General features: G+C 28.4%; 2 protein-coding genes across 2 annotated transcripts in view; one reads left to right on the forward strand and one right to left on the reverse strand.

Annotated features, from left to right (window-relative positions):
* The window catches only part of LOC129988545 (lysM and putative peptidoglycan-binding domain-containing protein 2-like), a 90,066-nt gene extending 63,755 nt beyond the window's left edge, over positions 1-26,311 (reverse strand). Inside the window, exon 1 of the mRNA XM_056096795.1 lies at positions 26,162-26,311. The gene's annotated coding sequence lies outside the window, so the exon portion shown is untranslated. The remainder of the gene's footprint in view (positions 1-26,161) is intronic.
* LOC129988544 (uncharacterized) lies at positions 11,892-13,675 on the forward strand. Its single transcript, XM_056096792.1, has one exon. It carries the CDS (start codon positions 12,248-12,250, stop codon positions 13,433-13,435), a length of 1,188 nt encoding a protein of 395 aa, XP_055952767.1. The 5' UTR covers positions 11,892-12,247; the 3' UTR covers positions 13,436-13,675.
* Positions 26,312-27,170: the final 859 nt, after the last annotated feature.

The raw sequence follows: 27,170 nt of genomic DNA on the forward strand, positions 1-27,170 counted from the left end.
TATTTCTCCCAAAGATAATATAAACAAAACTCCTAGCTGTACTGAATTTTCTTTGTTAGTAATTCCAAATTAAAAATATAGCTTTATTCTTTACCTTAATAACTTATCAAAATATCATAATCAGAAAATATTTATAGACAAAACGCTTTTAAACTTAATATGTAATGTCTCTACTTAATATAATGTTTTAAACCCTGAGTTGACTGATTTTAATTGTTTTATTATCAAGTAGTTTTTTTTAAAAATATGTATGTGTTTGATTAGATTATCATTCCATTCGTAGAGTTATTTCAAATTTTCTTTTATGAAATTACCTTTAATCTAATAAAATCTTATATTCTATTCAAAACTGTTTTGAGAGATAAATAGTTAAAACAGTTATTTTAGAAGTTATTGCTATGGCAATTTAAATCATTTATTCAGCGTTAACAAGAAATTCTTTCAAAAGTTATTTATCTTTCTGCAATAAAAACAAAATACAATATAGTACATCTTGTTATTTCCTAATGTAATGATTTAGAATAATTGTAGTTACATTGAAAATATAACTACAAAATATATTATTATGAGTATTGTATGTAATGTTTAACATTAAATTTTTCATATTAAACGTCATACCATTTTCCCTCATCATAAAGATTTTAAAACTAAGTCAAAACCACGCCTTGGCGCATATCAAACGCGCTTGAATTTATCTTATACATATAAGTGAGATGTTACAGCAAAATATAATTACAGAAATATATTTTAATAAATATTTTCACCAAAAATAATTTTGCACAAAAAAAAATACACACTTACTTTAGACTAGTTTTAAACTGCTGCGTCCTATGCCACAAAGTTAATTCGATTTTAAATGTCAAAAATGAATGGAGCAAAATAATATATCATATAGTTATTGGAATGTTCAGTTTCTGAATTCAAATAGAAAAAAGTAAAAGCATCATATGTATTTCACAAAGCATTCTAGAAAAGATTAAACTTCAAAGAAAACAAGATATTTCTTTTAGTGGCATGTGCATAAAACTACTTCGATAAAAATTATCAGAAGATGATCTGACAAAATAATAGCTTTAAGCTGTTTGTCTGTGTACCGAATTGAATTATTTCAGCTTTTATCAGGGTTTTATTACTGTCCCAGCGTACAAGATTCTGTAAAGATTCGCAATTAAAAAAAAGAAAAATATAGTAAACAGAAAATATGAAATACAAAAAGGAATTATATGATATACATAAAATTCTGTGACAAAATTTTCATTCTTTGAAATATTTTTCAATCAAAATTTGTAGGAAATAATTAACATTACTATATAATATTTTATATTGTTGAATCAGGAAGTAGATTTAAGATCCTTAAGAAAAAAAGCTATGAAATGATTTTTATTTGACATTAAATTCTATGGCATAAGAAACTTTAGGTTCCTTAAAATTCCCCAAGAAAAAGTTTACAATTATATTAAATTGATATCGAAAGAAAAAAGATTAAAAAAAAAAAAGATAAAAAGATAAAACTTTTTTATTGCATGCAGAAGAATTTTTGTATTCAAATAAATTAACTTTTAATAAAATTTTCTTACTGAATATGAATAAATAACGAAGTGAGAATAAAAAGAAAATCTTTTAAAAAATGACATATTATGCGGGAAATCACAGCAATGTTTGTTCTTTAAAAACCTCCTAGAAGAACTGAAACTTAAGAAGTTAAAGCAAACAAATAAAAATAAATCATGGCAATATACTCAGTTGATGAGATGTAAAATTAATTTCTTCTAATATGAAACAATAAAAAAAAAGAAAAGAAAAGGAAGGACCATAGTTCTTTTTTAAAACCACGTTATTAAGAAATAATCCAGAAGCAATTTTTTTCTGATAATATTATGCAAATTCAAATATGCCGTTTTTCTTTTTTTTTAACAAATATGTTCCTTTAAATCTCTTCAATCTGGAACAACATGGCTATATCTGGCCCTTTCGCAAAAAATGTCTCAATCAACCAACCATTTGGATATTATTATTATCAGCACTCATATATTTTACAACTTATACCATTAATAAAAAATCTTTAATTAAAATAAAAGTTCAGCAAGCAGCAGTAGGTATGTCCAAATCTAATCCTATTACCATAAAAACTCAACCAATCGTCTGGATTATCCTTACTACAGCATATATATTTTGTATATCATTTAAAAAAATCCTACTGAATTTATAACGCATAAATCAGTATGCAAGCCGTAGTATTTTTGTCGGTATAACCATTACCAACCAAATGGATAATCCTTATTACAACTTACATATTTTGTATTATTAATGAAGAAATATTAAACAAAATTCACATCAAGCAATTTACATGTAGAAATAAGTTTTTTTTTCGTACAATCATAATTAAAAAGTAAATTATCCTTAATAGAGCTCACATATTTTTCATCAATAATAATAATTATAAAAATAAAAGACCCCCCCCCTAAAAAAACCCCATATAATTCCTATCGCGTAACCAGTGTAAAAGTATGATAGTTTTGTCCATAATCATTTATATGGTTTATCCCTATTACAGCTTACATATTTTGTTTTATTAACGAAAAGCAAAACAAAAAAATATTTAATAGAATTCACATTGAGAAATTTACATACGGGCACAGGCATATTTGTTCGTACAGTCATTATCAATAAGTGAATTATCTTTATTGGAATTTAAATATTTTTCATCATTAATAAAAAAACGAAGGAAAAAAAGACCCCTCTCCCACACACATAAAAAAATCAATATATATAATTCCTATTCTTAAAATATTTAATAGAATTCACATCGCATAATTTACACATGGGCGTAAGTATTTTGTTCCGTACAGTCATAATTCAACAAGTGAACTATGCTTTTTGTAACTTGCATATTTTGTATCATTAACTAAAAAAACACACAAAAAGACAGACTCTTCCCCCCAAAAAATTTAATATTTAGAATTCCTATCGCGTAACCAGCATTCAAGCGTGAGGGTCTTTTATCCATAGAGTCATAACGAATTATACGGTTGTTTATCTAATAAGATATTGTTTATCTAATAAGAATTGAATTTCAAAGAAAATAAACATATGTTTTATTTCAGCATTTTGTGATATGTAACATAAAATTTCAAGTAAAACAAGGAAGTGAATCAAAATACTGTAATATAGGAATTTCTTACCTAATTTGCGTAAGAAACTAATTCGATTAGCGCATGCTGTTGATTCCGTAGCTTATTGTCTCTCGTGAGATAACCACGAGAAGTGAAAAGCGTGAAATGACTTTTCAACCTTCACATCTCGTTCCTCAGAATGCATCAACTGATGTCACAAGTGTTTTCTTTGTTTTTACATATCCTTGAGAATTTCTCCTATTCTTATGTCGGTGTTTAAAAGGAGATATAAAAGCTCTAGGTAACAAATAAAAGCGTAAAAGGACAGGTAAAAGAATGACCTCTCGGTATTCAATATCTTTCCTGCTTTCTGTGATTTTATTATTTTTTAGATAAAAGCGTTCGCGCTTTTATGATTTAACAAGGAAGTATTAGAAGCATCTTCAATAACTTTTCGATATCTGTGTTCTAAATATTAAGAAGATGAGATGGGGGAAATAGATGATTATTTTATCTTATAACTTTAAACGAGCAATTCTTGTTTACATATAAATTTATTTCGTGTATCTCGAAAGCGGCACTTAAGTTTGGGTTCGAATTTTGTGTGTAGATATGGTTTTTGTTTTTAAGTTATAGGTTATTCTTACAGAAAAATATGCGATTTTCTATCTGCTCTCAGGCTGAAAATGTCACATAGCGGCATCTCGTAAATGTTTTAGTACTTGCACTGTTGACATATGTTGATAACAGACTGGTACCTTAAAATTCTGTGAGATGGCGATTAAAATCGTCAGTTTAAATTGATATTTTTCATGAATGACATGTTGCATGTAGCATTTTCAACAGTTAAGTGATTTTTAACAGTTAAAAGCACTTCTTCTATATGAAAATCCTCGACATACCAGCTAGAAAGTATGGAACGAAGTATCAGGTTAAGACCCGATTTCACAATGGCAAAACTGAGGGTAGATTCAAAAACATAAGCAATGATGGATAAACTATAAAAGAAATGCTGTAATATATCAAATTTTTTTTAATAACCTGTTACACCAAGTGCATTCATGATTTTTTAAAAATTTAAATGACCAGTTCCTATGTAAGTAGGATTGAAAAATAATCATATGTAATCAATATGGGATTTGTATCTAAATATTTTCCCCAAAAGAAACACAATTTTACTGAAAAAAAACTGACTTTGTTTTCCAGGTATTAAATATTATACTGCCGGCGTCCTGGCATAGGGGTAGCGCGTTTTCCTCGTGATCTGGGCGTCCTGGGTTCAAGTCCCGGTTCGGGCATGGTTGTTCTTCATCTGTTCTATGTGTGAATGTGCCCCCTGTGAAAAGGGGCTGTGCAAGCGAATGTGATGCGTGAGTAGCTAAGACGTACTCTTGCCCCTAGTTGACACTACTAAAATAAGAGATGCTCCCTTGGATTAAAATCGCTGGCTTTTTCAGCGAGCTTGTCCATGGCAAGTGCCATTATAAACAACAACAAATGGATTAATTAATTAATTCGTAACTGGATTAATAATTCAAATACTGGATTACTTAATTCAAATAGTACTGGATTAATTAATTCAAATAATTTCATAGAATGTTTTATTAAAATAAAACGCAATTTCTTCGAAACGATTTTTTCATATTAATTAACAAAGGCGATATTCAATTTTGATTATTTGTAATAAATAGAAATATTTTACTATATTTTAAAACATAACAAATAATTATTAAGTGAGTTACCATTGCCGCATCCCGATAGGCATAGAAAATCTGTGCGACTGAGAAGTTAAAGTGTTTTTAAGTTTGAATTTATATTAGTAGGATATAATTTCTTGAATGCTGTTAAAATGAAATTATTACATGCATGTCTGTGTAATTTCTTCACTCTTATCCCTTGCTAGAGAACTATACATATTTTTTCGTATGCATACATTTTTAAGTATTACTTTTTTCCTCTCTTTTTGAAGAAAATATTTTTTCTGTTGTGTGTGTTTGCGTGTTGTGCATTCAACCTTCTTATTATTTTTCTTTTCAAATATTTAATTTTCTTGTTTTTTTATTTGAAACTTTATTTCTCTTTTTACATGTCACTTTATTCTAAAAAATATATTGGACCAGTCCATTAAATTTTTGTATTTGTATATATTTATGTCTATCTTGATTTCTTCCCTCCTCTTTCGGTTTTCTATTTGATATTTTATGTGTAATATCCCAAGTTTAGTTTAGTTTAGTTATATTAACGTCCCGTTTGAAGCAACACTAGGGCTATTTTGGGACGGTCCTCGTAATTTTAAACCACGGTCAGATGACGAGGACGATACCTGAGCTGGCACCCCCCTCTCCACACCACACCAGCGGGAGGAGGTTCGGCCAGGACAGATTTAACGTGCAACAGACCCCCTTACACGACGGTTCTTCTGTGGAATCGGGTCTCAAACCTGAAACCCTCCGGTTCTGAAGCCGAGACCTTACCACCAGGCCACCGCGACCCGTGTAATATCCCAACGAAAGGCTCAGTGATCACTCATCTCCAAATATTAAGTGACTTTCCCTTGGAAGAAAAGAAATGATTTGAAATGCAAGCTCATTGATAATTGTGCTGCTGAAATAACCAGAACTAATATTTTTAAAAACAATGCGAGCCTTCTAAATTTTATTCCATGTTATCTTAAACTTTTCTTTCAATTTCTACTCTTAAAAATTTAAAAAATAAATAAATCGCTTTATAGCTTTGCCTGCAACTTACATTCATCTTAAATTATCAGGGGCGACCTACTCTGTAAGGTTTGGAATGTGACATGACGTAGTAGTACCAGTAGAAGTTAAAATGCCAGGTACAAATGTTTTGGGCGAAGCAATTAATAAAATTGCATGACTGTCGCCATCTGGACGAATATGACTTAAAAGAACTTTCTCTAAAAATATCTTCTTACAGATAATTCGCAACGATTTTAGATAACCGTTCAAAAACTCTACAAGAATCTTTGCTACTAAAATTGATTCACGTCAAATAAATTTTGTACTAAACAGTTTTCATAATATATAATTTCAAATATGCCTATAAAATTAAATTTAATTAAGTGAAAACTTAGACTTTGAGCCTACCGATCTGACAGATAGCTTTTGAGATTTGTGGAGCTTGGTGATGGTGTCTTCGAAATTCCATTAACCCTCAGTTTATGAAAAACAATGATGACAGCTAACTGAGTTCGAAAAGATCAGTAACTGATTTGAAGAGCGAACACAAAATATAACCTAGTGATCTGACAGATCGCCAGCGCCTTATCAAGGGTTAAGTATCATTATTATATAAGGAAGCAAAAAATTATATAGGCAGCGAATTTCTATTATGTGCCACATCTTTTAAGCGCAATAATCTAATAGATCGCTATTGCGATCTCTGGTGTTTGACATTGGGCAACAATCATCGAAATTCCCTTAATCCTCAGTTTAACGATTTTCTAAAGGGCTTGAAAAGATTGGCAACTGATTTCTAGAGCGAACATGGAATACACCTTAAAGATCTAATACATCACCAGTGCCTAATGGAACGTTAAGTAATATTATTTCAAAAACAGAAAATGGTATACACACTGAATTATCATTAACATCTCAGATGTGTGTTTATTATCAGGCAAAAAAGATATAAAAACATCAGAGGTGAGAAAATCATTTACAAATGTGAAGAATTATGGTAAACTCTACATTCTTTCAACAAATCACTTCTAAAAACTTTATTCAAAGGCAATCTAGAAAAATTATGATCCTAGAATTTAACAGGTATCCTTTATTAATAATTTAAATGTCTTGATTTTCTGTAATCTAAATAGATGAACCTTTGATTCCGCGGGTATTCTGATTCATTTAAGAGCCCATAGAATATTTAAAATTTTATCATATAAGAATTTGAAACCAAAAAATGCATAAAATTAGCGATTTATTGCTTTTGAGGCATCAATTTTCCTCTTTTAGGGATATTAAAAATGATAACGAAGATTGTCACATTTGGCGACTTATAGAAAACAGAAAGTTACAACTTGGCGCGAATGTCCGCCATGTATTGCAAATGATGTAATTTCAGTTTATGAGAAATGATAATTTGATGGGCACAAAAATTTAAGGGGGCGTTATAAGAATAAGTGATGTTTTAAAATCTTCATACTATTTAAGCTAGAAAAATTAGGATATGCTCCGCATTACGCCGAAATATCAGCCTTGTAAGTAAATTATATATTTATTCTAAAATAATTTGACTCAGCAAATGAAATTTCCACAATTCCGGATAAGAGAAAATGAAAAATCCGTAATTTCATCAACATTCAGCTCACAATCTTCATGTCATTTACGAATATAAATTTACATCAGTATTTTGCAAAATTAGCTCAAACAGAATATATTGTTTGTATAAAAATAAAAAAACCTACATTTAAATATAAAATATGAAATCGTTCTAGATAAAATTACAAGTTTATTTATTATAATACTTACCGTTGGATGTCATCACGAGAAAAAAAGTTATTAATATCATTCGCCTTATCATTAAGATAACTACATCAGATACGTTTATCCGAATGCGTTTATCAAAATATTTCTAATGATAAAATAACAAACATATACTCCCCACTTTTATTACACGTGCATGCATTAACACGCTTCTCTTTGAATTGGATTATAACAATAATGTTGAAGGAATTGTTGTTGAATTTTAACTGATGTACAGATAATGTGTATATTTCACATAAAGATTTCAGTCGATCTCATTGCCCGATCCTTATTCAGTGATATTTCATATATTATTCAAGGGAGTCATTGTTTTCAAGGAGTCAGTTTATTTTCGTTATATTAACGTCCCAGTTTTTTAAAAGTAACAAAAGTATTTTAAAGTGGAACTCGCAATTTTTTTTGAAGCGCGTTTAGATAACGAGGACGACACCTGAGTCAGCACTCTCCTTCTCATACTTTCACACCACACGTTTGACGCCGTTCGGTTAGATGTGTACCAGCCCCATCATCTCACAATTGTAATAAGGAAATATGGACGATAAAAGAAAAGATAAAAAGTGAAAAACTAACAAGTGGATAGAGTTGAATTGGGTTAAGGCCCATATTGGGATATATGGTAATGAAAAGGCGGATCAATATGCAAAGTTGGAGGCACAGAAAGAGGGTGTTGATATGGTTGTCCCCAAATCAAATGGTGTCTTAAAATGGGAATTAAGAGAAGAAATAAAGCTCCAGTGGTTTGACAGATGGTATATGTCCAAAAACGGAAGAGTAACTTTCGATTTTATTCCTAATCCAGAAATAAAAATAAGAAGATACCACCCACTGATAATTCAAATTATATCAGGAGATGGGAGATTTCCTGCATATTTCCAAAGATTCGGAAGAATGCAGGAAAATAAATGCATTTGTGGAGGAATCGGTACTGTTTACCACTATTTAAAGGAATATTTTGAAATCTCGGAGCTAAGAAAAAATCTGAAAATTATAAATAATGACTTAAGTACAGTACTGATGGTACCAGGTAATCTTAAAACTCTGAAGGACATGATGTCAAAAATTGTTAGTTTTTTACCAATTATTTGAGAGTTTGTAGATAAGGAAGAAGGACAGCAATTGACCACTTTGTAGCCAATTACCTCTAAGAGAATGTCAGTTTGACAAATCGGTCAATGCAAGGATGGACAATGCTAAATATAGCAGTCGGCCACAACAAATCCTGTCGATACTGCTACGTTCAGTGGTGGCAGGGTGGTCGGCTGTACGCAAAAAGAAGAAGATGTGCCCCAGCCCCGCTTATAAGGTGGTTCTGCAATGGAATCGGTTCTCGAACCGTGAATCCTCCAATCGCGAAGTCGAGACTTTCTGTTTGTTTTGAAGGAGAGTCGATGAACAGATTGCCCCTGCAACAGGGAGACGCCAGGTCACCACATTATGTACATCAATGTCGGTACACAACTCCCTTCAGTAATACATTCTATAGACACTGATATTTCAAGTTGACTATATGGAAGAATCTGCGAGACATAGATTGCAGGAAATAAAATTTAATAGATTCTCAATATGGCGCAATGTTATGCCGGAATTAAAAATTATATATATGGTATAGTTGCTATATCCTAGAAACAAATGTTCTAAAGATGAATCAAGTCTAAAATATTATCATATATTGTTTAAACTTCTCGAAATTTATGGAGATTTTAATTTTAATTTTGCTGAGTGGTCTAGAATTACGCAGAATAAAATATTATCTTAATACATTTAATTTTTTTAAAAAATGGACAAAATATATTTTTTGTCTCTATTTATTAGTATTCATTATAGAGTAAATTCATCTCCCTAATTGAGTAATGAGCAGTTTTTATGTAAATAATTCCTTTAACAACAGATTTTCTAAATCCTTATTTCAATTAAATATTTAAAAAAATAATTCTAAATACCATTGAAATTTAAACACATTATAAGAAAAAACATATACTGTTTGACAACAGATTGTAAGACCCTCCGCACTTTTGCGCATGCGTTAGGAAGGGTTTAATTTGACAAAATAGGGGTGAGAGGAAAGATGAATGGAGTAGATGTTTACATTTAAGAATGAAAACTCGCGGTTTTATGAGACGTAAATATTACAGATAATTAGTAATACAGAAGGAAAAGGGTACCAATGCACAGTAAAATATTTCAGAGCAATTTTTATTTAATATAAGTGACATAGACATTAAATTATGAAAAATAAATAAAAAATTTCTGTTCTTAAAATTTAGTAATTATTTTTTTACAAAATAATAATGATTTTTCTTATATTAAAATGCTTCTTTTTTATATGTTACTGATTTTTTTTGGCAATATTTTAAGATTAACAACAATAAGTAATTGAGAATTTATTCTATTTAAAACATTTTATTTTCATTAAGAAATTGTTGTAAATATAGAACGTCTTAAAAATATTATAAATATTATTTTAAAAATATATGATATTTTATATATTTTAAATAGGGCACGAATAAATAATTCCCCGTTTTCTGCTTCTTGATCAAAGTATTTAATGATAGTTTATAAAATTTTCTTCGTACCACTCCTGAGAGCTTTTTTACCGCTTGAACTAGCCATATCAATACGAAATTTCGAGTTAAAATAAAATTTGGCCAGAAATGACACAACACTCACATACACGTGAAAAAAAAAAAATTGAACTGAAAAGTAACTAATGCCGGAAATCCAAGGTCAAAGGTGAATACCAGAAATGCGCTCATCGTTCCGCGTCTCAACCCTTAATGAGATAGAATCGTCGAAATCTGGTGGTTTCAGAGTCCGTTACCGAACAATAGTTTATATATAAAATAATCTCAATTTTGTGGTAAAAAGTTATTTACCAAAAAATTTATGAACACTTTATTTGTATTGGATAACACTATTATAAGAATAATCAGTTGCTGAACAATAGGTTATGTATAAAATAATCTCAATTTTGTGGTAAAAAGTTATTTACCAAAAAATTTATGAACACTTTATTTGTATTGGATAACACTATTATAAGAATAATCAGTTGCTGAACAGTAGGTTATGTATAAAATAATCTCAATTGTGTGGTAAAAAGTTATTTACCAAAAAATATATTAACACTTTATTTGTATGCGATAACACCATTATAAGAATAATCAGTTGCCGAACAATAGGTTATATATAAAATAATCTCAATTATGAGGTAAAAAGTTATTTACCAAAAAATATGGTGTGGGATGGCGACGAGAGGGGGGGGGGGGGGAACAAGACAGGTTTCGGCCTTGTCATCTCACCGAGGTTCAAAATTACGAGGTTCAAAATCCCAAAATAGCCTAGCGTTGCTTTAAAACGGGACGTTAATATAACTGAACTGAACATACATTCCAACAGCTGGACAGACAGACTCCCTCTGAACGGAATTTGCCGAGTTCGAAAAAATTCTACAAATTTTGTGTAAAGACTAATCTGCTAGCTGATTGTCGTTTTTAAGTTATCTTTTTCATAGACTGACGTATTCCAAAAATGTGTTTTTCGAACTCAAGGAGAATTAAAACGAGGAGAATCTTTAAAATCACGAGTTCGAATTTTTTTACGATTACAATTTTTCTTTGTATGCTTCGTATACAAGAAAATAACATTATTATTTTTTTTATTCTTGGTATTTTTATTAAGTTTGGAATGATAATTGCCAATGTTTTAGTTTTGATAGTATTATCTTTAGTAAGCAGATTTGAGAGCAATATAATGAAGATAAGAAATGAAAATGATGAAATGGATGAATTCAAATAAATGCATTATTTAATTGGATTTTTTTTTGTAATCTCCTCTCACCAAAAATAATTCTAAATGCTTTTTTGGCATTACTTTAAAACATGAAATGTAAAAAAAAAGGATGAAATATAAATAATATTTGGCAATTGTTTGACTAATGTAAAATGATTAGTAATCACAGTATATAAAATTTAATAGGACATTAATTTAATATATATTAAACAAAAAATTTGTTAGCTTACAGTTGCAAACGAATACCATTTTACGTTCTTTCTGCTAGTTATAATAGTCGAAATGAATTGTTGCTTCCACAATAAGCCTAAACAGATGTTAGATACCATTTTTATGATTTATTATTCTTCATATACTGTGTTATCTGTAAACACAGCTCACAGCTGTGTTTTCTTCAATATCTGATCAATTATATAAACACTGAACTTCCGACGAGCTTTGCTTCATTGCGACCTTATCTTCATCACGTGGCAGTCCAAAACGCAAATACGCGCTATCGTTTTTCGCCGAGTCTCATTTTCAGAAGAAGAAACTACTTTAGTGTTTGTCAAGGATATAAAGAGTCGAACTGAAAATTGGTTTATTTTTTTCATACTTTCGAATTATTACATACTTATTAAAAAAATCTGTTAATTTTACTTAGGACAACAACAAATTATAATTCGATTCCTTATAGGATCATCTTTAATACAAAACCAAATTTGATTTTTATTCCATTCATATAAAGTGATCATCGGTTGCATACTGTCTGAAAGGGTTATTACTAATTTTGTGCGCAGTGTTTGAAATAATTGATAGTTCTAAAATTGTAATAGTGCAGAGACGGCTGAAAATAGAAAGAGCATGCATGAAGAAGTAGAACAATCAGCGAGCGAATGCATTTCAGAACTTGCCGAAGCAACGACAAAACAAAAAAAGGAGGACCCTTTTGACTTTCTTATAGTGACCCAATTCCCTCAAAAGACTTATAAATTCCAATGGATTATTCGACAGTTTTCAACTTTATCCGAAAGTAAGGAGCTGTACAGCACTGATATTCAAATTTCAGATATCTCTTGTTTTCAACTCAAGTTGGTCAAATATGAAAACGGATTTGGTTTGTTTCATGTTAACAAAGTGCAGTCAAACGGCACAAATGTAGTAAGATCTAAGTCATCGTCTAATGTGTTTGGAACATCAGATTTTACAATTGTAAAATCGAGAAAACCAGAAGAAGCTCCGAGTGCAGATGACTTCATTCTCAATCTGGTGTATCAGGTATCCGCTGTTGACAGTAGAGGAAAAGAACTAATGATATGGTCAGTTTGTTTTCCGGATGACAACCTATCTACAAGTTACGAAATTGGAGAATATATAAATAATACCTTGAAAAAATTTCCGGATGATTCATTGATACTCAACTGCAACCTTAATGCCAATTTAACGCCTGTGACGGAAAAAATCAAAATTTCTTCTAAACCATCCCTGGAGTGCAATAGCTGGAACAAACTTTCAATGGATTTAAAAGCTTTATATCAGGATTCTCTGGATACTGATGTCACACTGATAGTTGGAACTGACAAAATTCGTGCTCATAAATTAATCCTGACAGCTAGATCGCCCATTTTTAAAAAAATATTTCATCACGATATGAAAGAAGCTGAACAGAATTCTGTGATCATCACAGATGTTCAATTTTCGGCATTGCAGAGGCTGGTCGAATTTTTGTACGCTGGGATCATCCTGGATGGCGAAAAAGACATGAATCTTCAGGAACTCTTTGACCTTTACTACGCAGCAGGTAAGTACGAAATTATTGACCTACGAGTGATGGTGGGAAACTCACTCATGAGCAGAACTAGAGTGGATAATGCGAGTGAAACATTGGTTTGGGCAGATCGCCATAATGACACCGATCTGAAGTCCAGATTAATGAATTTCATTGGAATCAATTTTGAAGACGTGTACAATACTGATGCATGGGATTCTTGTGTTCGTCATCACCCCAGACTAGCACTGGAAGTTATCGATTTTTGTCTCAAAAAGGCTTAAAACTGGTAAGAAATTTCTGAAGAAATGATATTCTTCTAATCTTAAATAAATACGAATTTCACTGTCTAAGTGATAAATTAAGTATATGGCAGTAACAAATTGTATTCAATTTATTCACCTAAGTTGATTAAATTAGTGCCATTTGGAGACAAGAAGATGAAATTTTTTTTCGTCTATATAATTTTTATGATTTGCTTCTAAAATAATCGTAAATTATTGGAGAAATAGTTTTAAAAAAAGTATCTGACTATATTAAGAATATAGAAATTATATATATTTATTTGTTTCATAACTATACTTAAATTTCCTATAGGAATAGAAGTTTCAAGCCAAGCTTTTGATTAATTAAGCATATAGGAATTATGTATATATTTTTATACCAAAATATGTATGTTTCTTGCAAATAAATATATATCTTTTAATCAATTTTTGTTTATTTTTGTTAACTGTATGCAAAAAGTGTAATGTGACACTTAGCTGATTCTAATATTTTTAATTAACTGCGATGGTTGATCGACTTTTTCTGGAACTTTTAGTTTCTTTATAATATAATGCTAAGATATCATCTGTAATTCGAATTTATTTTGGTTAATTTAAATTGTAAAAAATATTAATTTCTGAATTATTTTCTTTAGTTAAATATTTATTTATTTGTAATCATTGCATAGTAATGTATTATTAAATAAATATATTTTTAAAGTTCCTAATTTATTATTGAACAATGTTTCCAATAAAAAAAAATGGTAAACATTTCTGAGTTTCTAAAAAAAATAAATTAATTTGACATGAATTGTGCTACATTTTTTTAAGTTTTAGAATTTAGTAAAAAAATTGTAGTATTTAAAAAATTTGTATATTGTTAGTTAAAATTTCTCAATTATTTATATAAGTCTTTTAAATTATTAAAAATTTTTAATAGTAAAAGTCACTTTATTTGAAAGAATTATTAATAAAATGCATAATGCATTTTATTTATTAATGAAATGCATAATTTATTAAAAGCGTTTAAATATCAGGTAGAAATATATGTATCCCTTTTTAGAAACTAACATTTTATATTTGTTTATTCATTATTAAACCGAAATTTTAGAAGATCAAATTTTTGAAAACTTGCTTTTATTATGGTCCTGTCAACTTCGAATTGGCCACATTCATGTTCTGTAAAATATCAATCAATCAATATCCTTTGTTAATCAATCACTATCTACTGTTCAAAAAAGTTTTCAAAAATATTTGCTTCTTTATATTTAGATGAATTAATGTGCAAGTACATTTTTTAAACGTATTATCTGAAGAATGAATGTATCACTACGAATGGGTCGTGATATTTCAAAAACAATTCAATGAAATTCAATCCAAAAAAGATTTCAAAAATAATTGCTTCTTTATATTTAGATGAATTAATGTGCAAGTACATTTTTTAAACGTATAATCTGAAGAATGAAGGCATCACTACGAATGAGTCGTGATATTTCAAAAACAATTCAATGAAATTCAATCCAAAAAAGATTTCAAAAATAATTGCTTCTTGTGTATTTAGATGAATTAATGTGCAAGTACATTTTTTCAACGTATAATCTGTTTGTGTACACAATTTTAAGTACTTAAAATTGTGCACACATTTTTTTGCGTTTTATTTTGAATTACACATTATTATCTTTCAAAGTATATTTCAACCAAATTTGTTAGATTCATTTCATAGGTTTGTGTACACAAATTTAAAATTAGTGTACACAAATTTTGAGTCAGTACACAATTCTAGATTTGTGTACACAAACCTACAATTGTGTTCGCGTTCCGTAGGTTTTATTATTAAACGAAAATTTGAATCAGTGTACACAAATTTTGAGTCAGTACACAATCGTAGATCTGTATACACAAACTTACAATTGTGTTTGTGTTTCGTAAGTTTATTATTAAACGAAAATTTGAATCAGTGTACACAAATTTTGTGTCAGTGCACAATCGTAGATTTGTGTACACAAACTTACAATTGTGTTCGTGTTTCGTAGGTTTTATTATTATTAATAGAGATAATCAAAAAAAACTCAATCGTTATTTTCATTTATAAATTTATAATTGAAACAATTAATGAATAATTCATTTAAAATGATATCACCATAAGGTGCATTTATGAAATTTGGAGCCCGTGCTAAATGAAAAAACAAACATTTTCTTCCGGCAATATTTCAACTCCGTTTGAACATTTTTTTGACGTTTATGAAATTCAAAAACAAATCATAAATATTCAAACATTTTCATTACGCCAAAGCTTACTGCGTTGCCATTTTTCGCAATAAATTATGAAGAAAATTTTATTTATGACACAACAAATGTTTTCAGTTTCTCAGAGGGAGATAAACATAAACAAAATAAGATGAAACTATTGACGTCACAGGAGGGAGCTATGCCAAACTGTCACCTGATTCAAGCTGCAAAGGCAAATAAAATTAGAGAAAATCGGTACGAAAGACAATTCGGAATTTTCTTGGAAAAGTCTCTGTGAATTTTCGGAACCTCTAGGGATTTCTAAGAAGGATTCTCTGATTTCATTTCCGCGATTTTCAGCACAATTTCTGCTTCATCGCTCTAAAACACTCCAGCGTTTGATTCTCTCAGAACTCATGCCGCATTTGACTTACGACCAAATCGCGCCGTTTAGCTTATCCTTTTCGTCTTATTTAGTTAATATAATTTTCTAAGAGCTGAATTATCCAAATAGATTTCTGTAAAGAGCTTGTTCTGAGAATATTTATAGGAAACAGTTGAATAACAAGCTTTAATGCTTAATATATTATTCTTTTTTTTCAGGCATATAACGAGTTAACTATGTTTTACTATTTTATTAAGCATTATTAATGAAGATTTCAATAAAATATACGAAATGTGTTCATAATATCATTTTTATTTTATTTAGCAACAAACTTCAAAAAATTAACGCCATAAAATTAATTAAGGGGATATAGATCCTTAACCAGTTAACTATTTTTGACGAATATATTCGTTATGAAAAAAAATCTTATGTTAAGGCGAGTTTATTCAATGACATTTATTATATTTATAATTGTTTAATTATTATATTTATAATTAATTATTTATTATGTTTATATAATATATATTTTTTATGACAATTTAGATGTGCATTTTTCATAGAGGTCAAAATAGTTAACTGATAACAGCTAAAATAGATCCCGGAAGTTGGTCAAATGCGACAATCCCTAACGTAAGAAAAAAATTCTTAAACTTAATAGAATTTTTATCACAGTTTTATAAATTATTTAACCTTATAATTATGAATTTTTAAGTGACTGAAATAGTTTTCATTACTTAAAAGGTATTTGCAAAGGAAATATTTTGCATATAAATTGTCATATACGGAATTTGCTTGCATGCAGGATTTTACAGAAAATAAGCAACTTATATTACCAAATGTTACATCAATTTATCCCCAAAGAGCATGAAAATCATGCAAAGAGCAATCATCATGCAAATTGTTAAATCTTAATATATATAAATTACGTGTCACGTTGTTTGTCCGCGATGGACTCCTAAACTACTTAACCGATTTTAATCAAATTTGCACACCGTGTGCAGTTTGATCTAACTTAAAAGATAGGATAGCCCCTTTTTTGAATTTTTAATTAGAATTTTAATTATTAATTAAAAACTTTCCCGCCAAAAAATCTTTTCATTTTCCCCACCGCCAAATGAGTACGGCTTCAGTTTTTTTCCCCCAACAGTCATGAGGCTAGGCTTAAGATTTTTCGGCTGATTATTTGAAACGATTCTATTTATTTTCTTAATGTTTGATGCATTTAAAATTAAATATTGTTAATTAATCGATCTTTCAGATTCATTCTTAAGTACTTTTGAATTAAAATAAAACAGAATAAAGGAAATTAAAAATTTCTAATCTGCATAGCGTTACCCCAACTGGCGTAGAAAAGCTCACGCATTTGCGTTACCGTAACTGGAGTTGAAAATTCACGCATGCGCATTGTATTCTGATTGTTGACATGATAACCATTATCCACGGATGATTTAAATTATTTTTAGGTTAGTTGCATGTTTTTGTAATTAAATTGTATTTATGTTAGTTATATATTTTTTGTATACGCTTATAGTTTTAAGTACATCGTTTTTTTAGTTTTTTTTAACCTGTTTTCAACCGATTATTTTAAACGATTCATTTTATTTTCTTAGTGTTTGATGCATTTAAAATTAAACATTGTTAATTAATCGTTCTGGTCATAATGAATTTGAGAATATTTTGTTGACAAATTCTTGAAATATTACATAAATTTGGAAAGATATTCTTTAGTGCCCATAAAGTTTAAACGCTCAGTGACTGTTTTCAGTAATCATATTACAAAAAAATACTTTGCTTCAGTAAAAAATATTATTATATTAATTACAGATTAATCCTTTCCACTTTAATTTATAGTATAAATTCTACGGAAACTAACAGAAAATTAGAGAGATACATATTACGTTATGACTGAAGGCGTTTATAATATTATGAGGGAATTATATGACTATCAAAATTTGAAGTTTTAAAATATTTTGATGAAGAAGCTATTAAAGTAGGAATTGCATAAAATATTTAATTATTAAAATTTTAACGAACATTAAGATTGGCGAACCGGCTGGTCGCCAAAGGCGGCTAGTATTTTAATAGATTTATTGGAGTTATTTTATTTTTTATGTTGTTAAAAGATGGTAACGCTTCTTAAAAAAACATTTTTAGCATATTTGCAAGCACTGAAAAAAAGTCTATATATAATAATCTTTTGATTTTTCATGATTTTCTTTATTATGCGTGTGTAAGCATATATGAAAAATTTCATACTGATACGATGAATCAATTTTGTTTAATCCTGCACGCAAGTTCTAAAAGTGCAGCAAGTTCTAAAAGTGCAAAGATATAATCTAAAAGTGCAATCCTTTAGTAAGCTTCTCTGCTCACTAATACCATTGACCTTCAAGGTTTCGAGTGAAAAGTCAATAGTGACCTTCACGATTTTGATTATATCTTTTAAACTTATTAATGTATAAACATGTGCAATACCTTAAAATGTTCAGAAAAGTTTTAGTTATCAAATAAAATTATTAAAAATTTCAAAAAAAAAATTAAAAATTTAAAGTTCCTACAGCTTCTTAAAGCATTAAACTTATTAGAGGAAGAAAAGTTATTGAAAAACCGAGAAATATGGCTATCGTATTAGTACAAAGTTATTGTATGATATCTCCGTGATATTACTAGATATTCTGATTACTGTACAATATTGTAATGATATAACTCGGTCCTTTTGTGCTAATAGTGTAATTCGAAACTCACGGGACAGCAAAAAAGTTATGATTAGTACAAAAATTATAAATATGGAAAGTTAGGTCTGCAAATAAATGTAAAAAGAAAAAAATAATGATAATTTTTAAAGTGAAGAAGTCAATAAAAATTATAAATAATATTTAAGCAGTTTTAAGGGATTATACGTGGTAAATAAATTAAAAATAAGAAATTTTAATGAATAAAGTAATAATAATTAAAACAAAAAAATATGAAAATTATTAATTTCAGTAAATAAATAATATTAATAAAAAGATAATCTACAACATTTGAATGTAACAATTGTTCTACGAAACCCGAAAACAAACAACACAAATCTTATCTAGAGTGCTGAAAGATTTTAAAAAGGGTGAAATATATCTTTTTCTGCTTTTTTGAGATTTGGAGTTTTGTTCAGAAACTCTCGAATAAAATGCCTTAAAAATTTATTTAATTAGATAAAAAAGGAATATAAGGTATGAAAATATTAAAAAGACAAAGGCAATTCAAAGTAAAACTCTTGTTCACAGTTTTTAATTTTAACTTGGATCTAATAATTCTAGATTATATGTTCATTTTAAGTGTTGAAAAGAAATCCACCTTCCACAGCTTTTCTTTGTTATAAAATAAAGCATGATTATTTAACATTTATATTTAAAATCAATATATAAGCACAAAATTAAAAATTTCTTCCTTGATAAATTATGTGGGAAAATTTAATTGGATTGAAAAAACCATGCAACTTTTCTGCGAATTCACAATAACATTTAAAAATTAGAAATCGTTTGACATTCTTGAATGAATTTTTTATGCTGTTTCTTTACAGATAAGTATCCCATCATTCCCTGAATTCTTCCTCCTGGTCCACCATTATTTTTTTTATTTTATGTTCCCTGGAATTTTTAATAGTTTTGTATTTAATTTCAGTGAAATCATTGTTCTCCTCTAGAATTGGGAAGATTTTTGTAAAAACGATCCAACAGACTGTGTTTGGGCATTAAATTGAAATACAGTAATAATACATTAATAAATTTTGTAAAATATTTTAATTAAGTGATAAAAAATTCAGCAACATTCTTGCAAACCTACTAAAGCTTAATTAAGAATTAGAACTGAGAAGAGTAAAATAAAAGTAAATGAAATATTTTACCCCATTCTGAAATCTTTTATCAGGTATTATTGACAACCTGTAGTTGCAATTTTACTGTTTTAATGACTTTATAAGTAGAGAAGTCAGTATTTCTAATGTCCCACATGTTTTACCACTCTTTTGTGCCAAAGACTTTCCAGAGAGGATGAGCGTTTTATCAGGTGCCATGAAAGAGTTAAAGGACAGAATGTCCCGAAGTGGATGGAATAGCAGACTTCTCCACAAAAGCAAAAGTCATCATCTAATAAACAGAAACGGTGAAGAAAAGAAGGAAATGGACCCTGTCCTGTGGCAAACAGGATTTCTTCACGAGTCCAGGAGAGCGGTTGCAATTTTATTGTTTTAATGATTTTATAAACAGAAAAGCCAGTGTTCCCACTGTCCTAAAAATTTTACCATTTTTCTTATCAACATTTCCTGGAGACGCTATTTAAGATATCACAGGGACTTTTGGAGATTCAACTGAAACACCTTTCGATGGTGGCTGCTTTTGCGTGAATGTCAACTTCTTCATATCCTGATAACCAACATTGGCTTTAATCTATCTTAATAGGATGTTTTGGTTTAGGAGGAGAAGGGACTGGATGTCTCGGACAAATGAATGAGGTGTAAAAGAGTTTTTATTGTTAGCAAACTCGAGAGAGTTTCTGTCCAAATTGTAATTGTTTCATTTTCATTGCTCATTTTCATTCATTTCATTGCTATTTCATTTCATTTTCATTGCATATTACAACATACGTATTCCTTGATGAAATCGTTTATCTCATATCATCCATCTTCATTCACAAGTACTGCCAAGAATTTGAGAAGAAGTGTTGTCAGATTAGTGAATATTACAAACGAGATTTCTAAAGCGGTTAAGATGGTTGCTAACTGAATCAAAATAATTTTCAATCCAGTTCTTTGACAGTAAAGACAAATGAGATGCATGTTTTATGATTTTTATCATTCATGCAATTTACGAAATGAGAAATGCTTATGAATTGCTGATTTGAGAATCATATTTTTTTTTTTACTTTTTTTAATTACAGCAAATTTTTTTAAATTTATTTATGAGTGAATAAGTGACTATTCTGATCAAAAATTTACATGAAGCTATATCATTAGTCTTTATAAATAGCAGAGGCAAGAAGATTCTCTATTGTTTGACTAAGTGTTAACGAATAATCTTATCCAGCAATTAAGCTGTCTCTGGTTGGTCACTCGTTTCTTATCTAATGATAATTTTTTAGTTCTGCAGTTTCATAAGCACAAGAAATAAAAATAATTCATACTGTTCTCTTGCTAATCGAGGTAGACAAATTTGTTTGTAAACTTTAAATTCCCGCAGATTATCCATTGATAATTTCACTCAAATTAACTATTGATTGACACAAAAACTTAATCTTTTCCATAATCAAAGATACAGTATCATTCTGCGTTTTTTTATTCATCCTGGAATAAAAAAACATAGAATGCACACATTACTCTCAATATGAGAGCAAATATCAACATTTTCTTCTACTTTTTTTTCTATTTTCTTTTTAGAGGAATAATTTGCCCTTTAAAATTTTAAATATTTTTATAATTTATCTAAGCCTAATCTCAAATCTTTGAGCAGTTGGTGCCGAATATATTCAAATTCGTGAAAAAACTCCAGATACCAAACAAAATTTTTCTTACCTTGTATTATACATGATATTTTAACATTATTTTAACAAGAAATTTATACTCCCAGAAAAAAAAAAATTGAATCGCCGAAAAGTTCGAATTAGTCATAATCTATTTTGAGGTAATGCTTCAAATTTTCATCATCCTCTTAACCACTGTTATTACAATTTTGGACGCAGTTATTATTTGATACGATTTGTGAAGCGATTTGTGAGATGAAAAAATATTTTCCTTAAAATATTTTGTTTTACTTTCATGCACAGATGCACAAATTTACCTATTTGGCTGCATTTATGCTACATTTAAAAACAAATTGAATTTCATATTTCTATTCATTTGAATTTCATATTCAAATTGAATTTCATTTTCACTATTCAGTCAAAATGTTCCATATTTTGACTGAATAGTCAAACATACGGAACATTTTCTTTATGTAATACATATAAGACGTGTTTGGAAAAACTTGCTTTTTCCAGTGTAATAAAAACGCATAATAGTTTTTTTAACTAAAAGTCTAGAAGCAAATCATATTGTGTTTATTTTTGATTTCCATGGACTAACACAATAAACTGCATTTGCATGTCCATTTTTAATATTTTGTCTCAATGTCATCGATGCCTGTTTAGTCCTGATTTCTTATAACTGAATTCTTGAAATACTATTTCTTATTTGAAGAGAAAAATAAATATTTTATTTCGAATTTTTTATAAATATGGACAGTTAATTTCGAACTATTTCCAACTAGTATGAACAAAAAACACTTTATGTAGGTTTCGTATGAAAAATTATTCCTGTTACAAAGAAAAGGAAGGATCATTATAAGAATACTAGTACATAGGCCTGACTATATGACCTAGTATCCTGTTAAGAATATCTGAAATATGATTTTACAAATGAATAAATGGAAATTTTTGTAGAAAATCTTATATTTATTTGCTATACATAAACTAATGAAAATTGTAGCAGAAAATCTCAAGCACAATGGTAGAATATTTAAGAAATAAAAAAGTATTATTCATAATACACTTTAGATGTATGAAAGATCATTAAAAGCACATTTTCTTTATGGCTAAACTTTTCTAACCATAATGTTTAACGAACATGCAGATAAAAAAGAATTAGTAAAATCAGTTTGAAACTGTTAGTGACTGATTAAAAGAAAGAAATCAGTCCTAGAACAAAAAAAAATCTATAATACCATAAAATAATGAATTTTGCCAAATATAAACACCGTGAAGTAAAATAAATATCATTAAATGAACAATAAAATGAATAAATTTATACAAAAGATAATTAATCGATTTTCGGAGTGATAAAATTTTAATTCCGAAATGCTGAAATCCATGAAAATGCAATGCCAAATAAAAATGATGCCGAAAGAAAGTGTTAACAGACCTCAGCTCATTGATTTTTACTATAATCCAGCCAAAAAAATGTAAATGGAATTTGAAATTTTCTACTCCATAATTACATAATGTTCAGAAATACTCAAATTAAAACTAATTATCAAAATTGGATTGAAAGAAATGGTCATCTATTAACATATGTATTGCCAAATACAAAATAGAAAAAAAATGCATAATAGAAAAAAAGAAAGAAAGAACTGTATCATTGTTCATAAACACTTCCGGGTTTGCTCCCGTGCAATATTAGCACACTTAAAAAAAGAGATTCCAATTAATTTTCCCAACATCTGTAGAAAATTCTTATGTAAGTGCATTGACAATTGGAAATGTAAAAAGGGGCGATGATAATGTAGAATTATGCAGGAATATACGAGTAAATTAGAAATGCCACGTGGACTATTAAAATGATAGACGAAAATTCGAAATTGAAGTACACCGCTGTCATATAGTATCTAATTTATCTAGATGGCCTTTCCGGTTAATATTTTTCTGTCTGATTTTGATTTGTTTTTGTACTTCTTACACCCCCCAACAATTTGCTTGTAGAATTTTTTTATCATATTTATGGTAATAAAATATAATATTACATGAAACAAATATTTGCCACTTTTACTGAACTTAAAACTAATTCAAATTTATATTTTATAAGGGAATAAATATACTTGTTTCCATAAAATCACTAAAAAAAAAATGGTAATTATTTTGAAATGAAAGAATTCGATTGATATCGTCATACATTATCGCTCGCTTCAAATTTAAATATAAAATTTTTATTTGAATGTCATATTACATTAAATTTTAAAGTATTTTTGTTTCCAAAAATTTTAAGCTTAATTTTCGCTACAAATGTTTAAAGGAAGAATACTTCACATTCTGGAACACTCACTTTAAATAGATAAATTTCAGTTGAAAGATTTTTTTAGAGAAAATAAATCTGGCCATGTTACGTCAGCATGATTTTAATATATTATTCGAAATTCTGCTAAAAAGGTGTGAAAAATTGGAACATTGTAATGAAATTAATATTCAATTTCTAATATGTTAAGAGTTCTTGAATTTTAAAATTTTTTTTAAACTATTGGAAATAAAATTTATAAATTATATAATCTATTAACTATCTAATATATAAAATTTAATTTCTAATTAAATGTTTTTCATTTAGTTTTGTTTTGTTCCAATACATGAAGTGTTATTGGTTATGGACATCGAAACAACTTACATTATTACCACTTTTCATAAAATCATTACAACTTTTACAACTTACATCATTACAACTTTTCATAAAAATTTATTAAATTCTAAAAGAAGAAAATAATGCAATTAAAAATTTTCATAAGCAAAAAAAGTTTTTTTTTCCTTGCATAGTAAAACTCAGAATTTTTTCTTTTTGTTTTTGTGCATTAATAAATATATTTCATTTGTATTTTATATCATCATTACTACCTGGTATATATGAAACTACTCAAGATAAAAATATTTTTATGTTTTTACTTAGTTAAAAATTAAATATTTAATTAATTTTACTTACCTTTAAGACCATTACAATACGTCAACTTATCTACTTCTACCTCTCAAAATTCGTAAAAAAATATGAAGTATAGTAAATTATAAACTATGTTAAAGTATATCAATTAAAAAAATATAAAATTATTTTTAGAAAGCGAATTGTATCATATGAGTTGCTTGATGCTGCATGTAAAAACTACTTGTGAAAAATCTAAATTTTTTTAATATTAGCATTTGCAAAAATATCACTGCACACGTAAGTGAAAACATAAAAAAACATTTTTAAGTAGTTTTCAACGTAAAAAATAATGTTATATAAAATCTTATAGTAGACAAAATTTTTCTTATCGTCTGCAGCTTTATTCTTTATTAAAATAAAAATAATGATTTATCAAATTTTTTTAATTTTGTAACTTCTCGAAAATGTGATAAAATTATTTGCAAAAATTTTCGTGCGATTATTTTTTTTCTGTCAGCTATTAATACTTTTTAAATTAAATTAAACATTGGAAATTGTAACTTGAATGAAAATCATAAAAATGTTTCAAAATATCCATAACGTTCTTATTTAATGAGAATTAATACTGAAATTTAAAACAAATTAATCTTTTCTATACATGGAAATAAAGTTTTAATTCATAAAAGGATAACTATTTAATTTATTGGCACTGATTCTCAGAAACCTCTCTTATGTTTTTAAATATTTTTGAACAAACATTGATGAAGAAGTACTAGTTTGAATTTCTATAGCTTACAAATTATTTGTTGATTACGCTTTTATTGATAAAGATACTAGTCATTGTAGATGCGGCTCTTCCTGAATCTATTTGTTTTGAAATCTACCAATTAAAAGCTTTGATATTAGAATCTTCTGTAATATTTAATTAAATATTCAATGCCTAATAACTAGATATCAAAATGTTAAACAAACTTATTAAGTAATAAAATCCTATTTAATAAACTGAAATTAAAAAGCAAGAAAAAAAAAGACGAAAAAAAAAGATTAAAATTTTAAAAGAACTGAAATATGAGACAATATAAGACAAAAGAAATTGCAAAAGGTAGAGTTTAAAACACCTATCTATGAACAATACATCATAATTTCAATTCGAACTCACTCAACTAAAAAAATTACGTAACCAAAGTAAAAATTTCCCAAAAAAAGAATATCTAAATTTCAACATTGGCAAAAACGGGTGAGTTATATATGTGATTAAACAGTGAATTAGGTTTAATATTTCGACAAAAAAGTGAAATTAGTAAAGAAATTATATTAAAATTTATTTTATAAAATTGATTCAAAGAAATTGGTATCACTTTAAGTTATTGAATTTAGAAAGGATAAAAGAATAAGTCTTGTGCGGTGATTTGTTTAGAAATTATGATGTAAAAACTTTGAATCTTTTAACCCTATTTTACTGCTTTTAGAGACATTTTTTAACCTTCATTTTACCTTTTTTAGAAGAGCTTAGAACGTTTTAATATCTAATTTAATCCTAGATGCTAAGAACTATGTATGTGAAACTTCATTTGAATCTCTCAAGTGTTGTATACTTTTATAAGATTCAAATAAGCAAACAAGGGAAAGAATATTCAATTATATGTATAGAGATTTCCAATGGCAATAAAAAATAATTATCAACATCCAAAAAAGTACTTAAATCAGAGGAAAAATAAATATTACTCACTAAAATAACTGTTGATGAGCGAAGATACAGTTCACAAGAGGGCTGTCAACTGATTAATTGATTAATTAAAAATGACAAATTCTTTTCAAACCTTCTGAACAGTTTTTATCTTAAAAATTATTTGTTTTCTGAAATTAAATAGAAATATGTGACAGTTTTTTGAAGTTCATTTGAAATTTTATGACATATCTGAGATATCTCTCAAACGTTTCACTGAAAGTAACCGAAAGTAAATTCTGTGGTGTTGATATGACACAGACGCCCTTTTCTTTAATTATCGGACTTTGATCACATATTAAAACAAACGGAAGATAAAAGTGATAATGCAAACAATAAAACGGCAAGGTTTGATATCGATGTAATGTCAATGCATTCACAAGTAACATTAACATCAAAAATGTGTTTGTATGCATTTATTATCTGGATTTTAATCTACACCAAGATAAAAGAATTCGATAAGAAAAAGGCATTAGAAATAATTTTCAAAGCATTTTAAGGTTCCAGGGTCCAGGTGATATTTTGATATGAAAGAAGGAAAACGGAAAAGTGAAAGCACTGTTTATATATTGAATACACATACCTTAATAAACTTTAACCATTTCTGTATGGTTGTTGTTGTTGTTGTTTCTAATGGCACTTGTCATAGATAATACCATTGACTTTAAAGATCAGTGATTTTAAGCCACGTTTGCGTCTCTTGTTTTTTCAGTAGCGCCATCTAGGGCCAAAAGTACGACTTAGCTACACACACGTCACAACCCTTTTTACGGGGCGGACTTCATTCATGCATTTCATTCATTCCACCACAGATCGTAATTTAGACCCGAATTAGAGAACGATCACCTCTGATCCAGTACCCCCCCCCCCCAGTGGTATGACTCTTGGCATGGATTTCTGTATGGATTATATATATATATATACACAGGGGGCTATAAAAAACTATCTAGCTATATGAGACTGTAATTATCATCATTCACAGGAACGGAATAGAATTTTGATTTAAGGAATT

This window comes from Argiope bruennichi, chromosome 10 (genome assembly GCF_947563725.1).
Source record: "Argiope bruennichi chromosome 10, qqArgBrue1.1, whole genome shotgun sequence".
NCBI classification, from domain to species: Eukaryota; Metazoa; Arthropoda; class Arachnida; order Araneae; family Araneidae; genus Argiope; species Argiope bruennichi.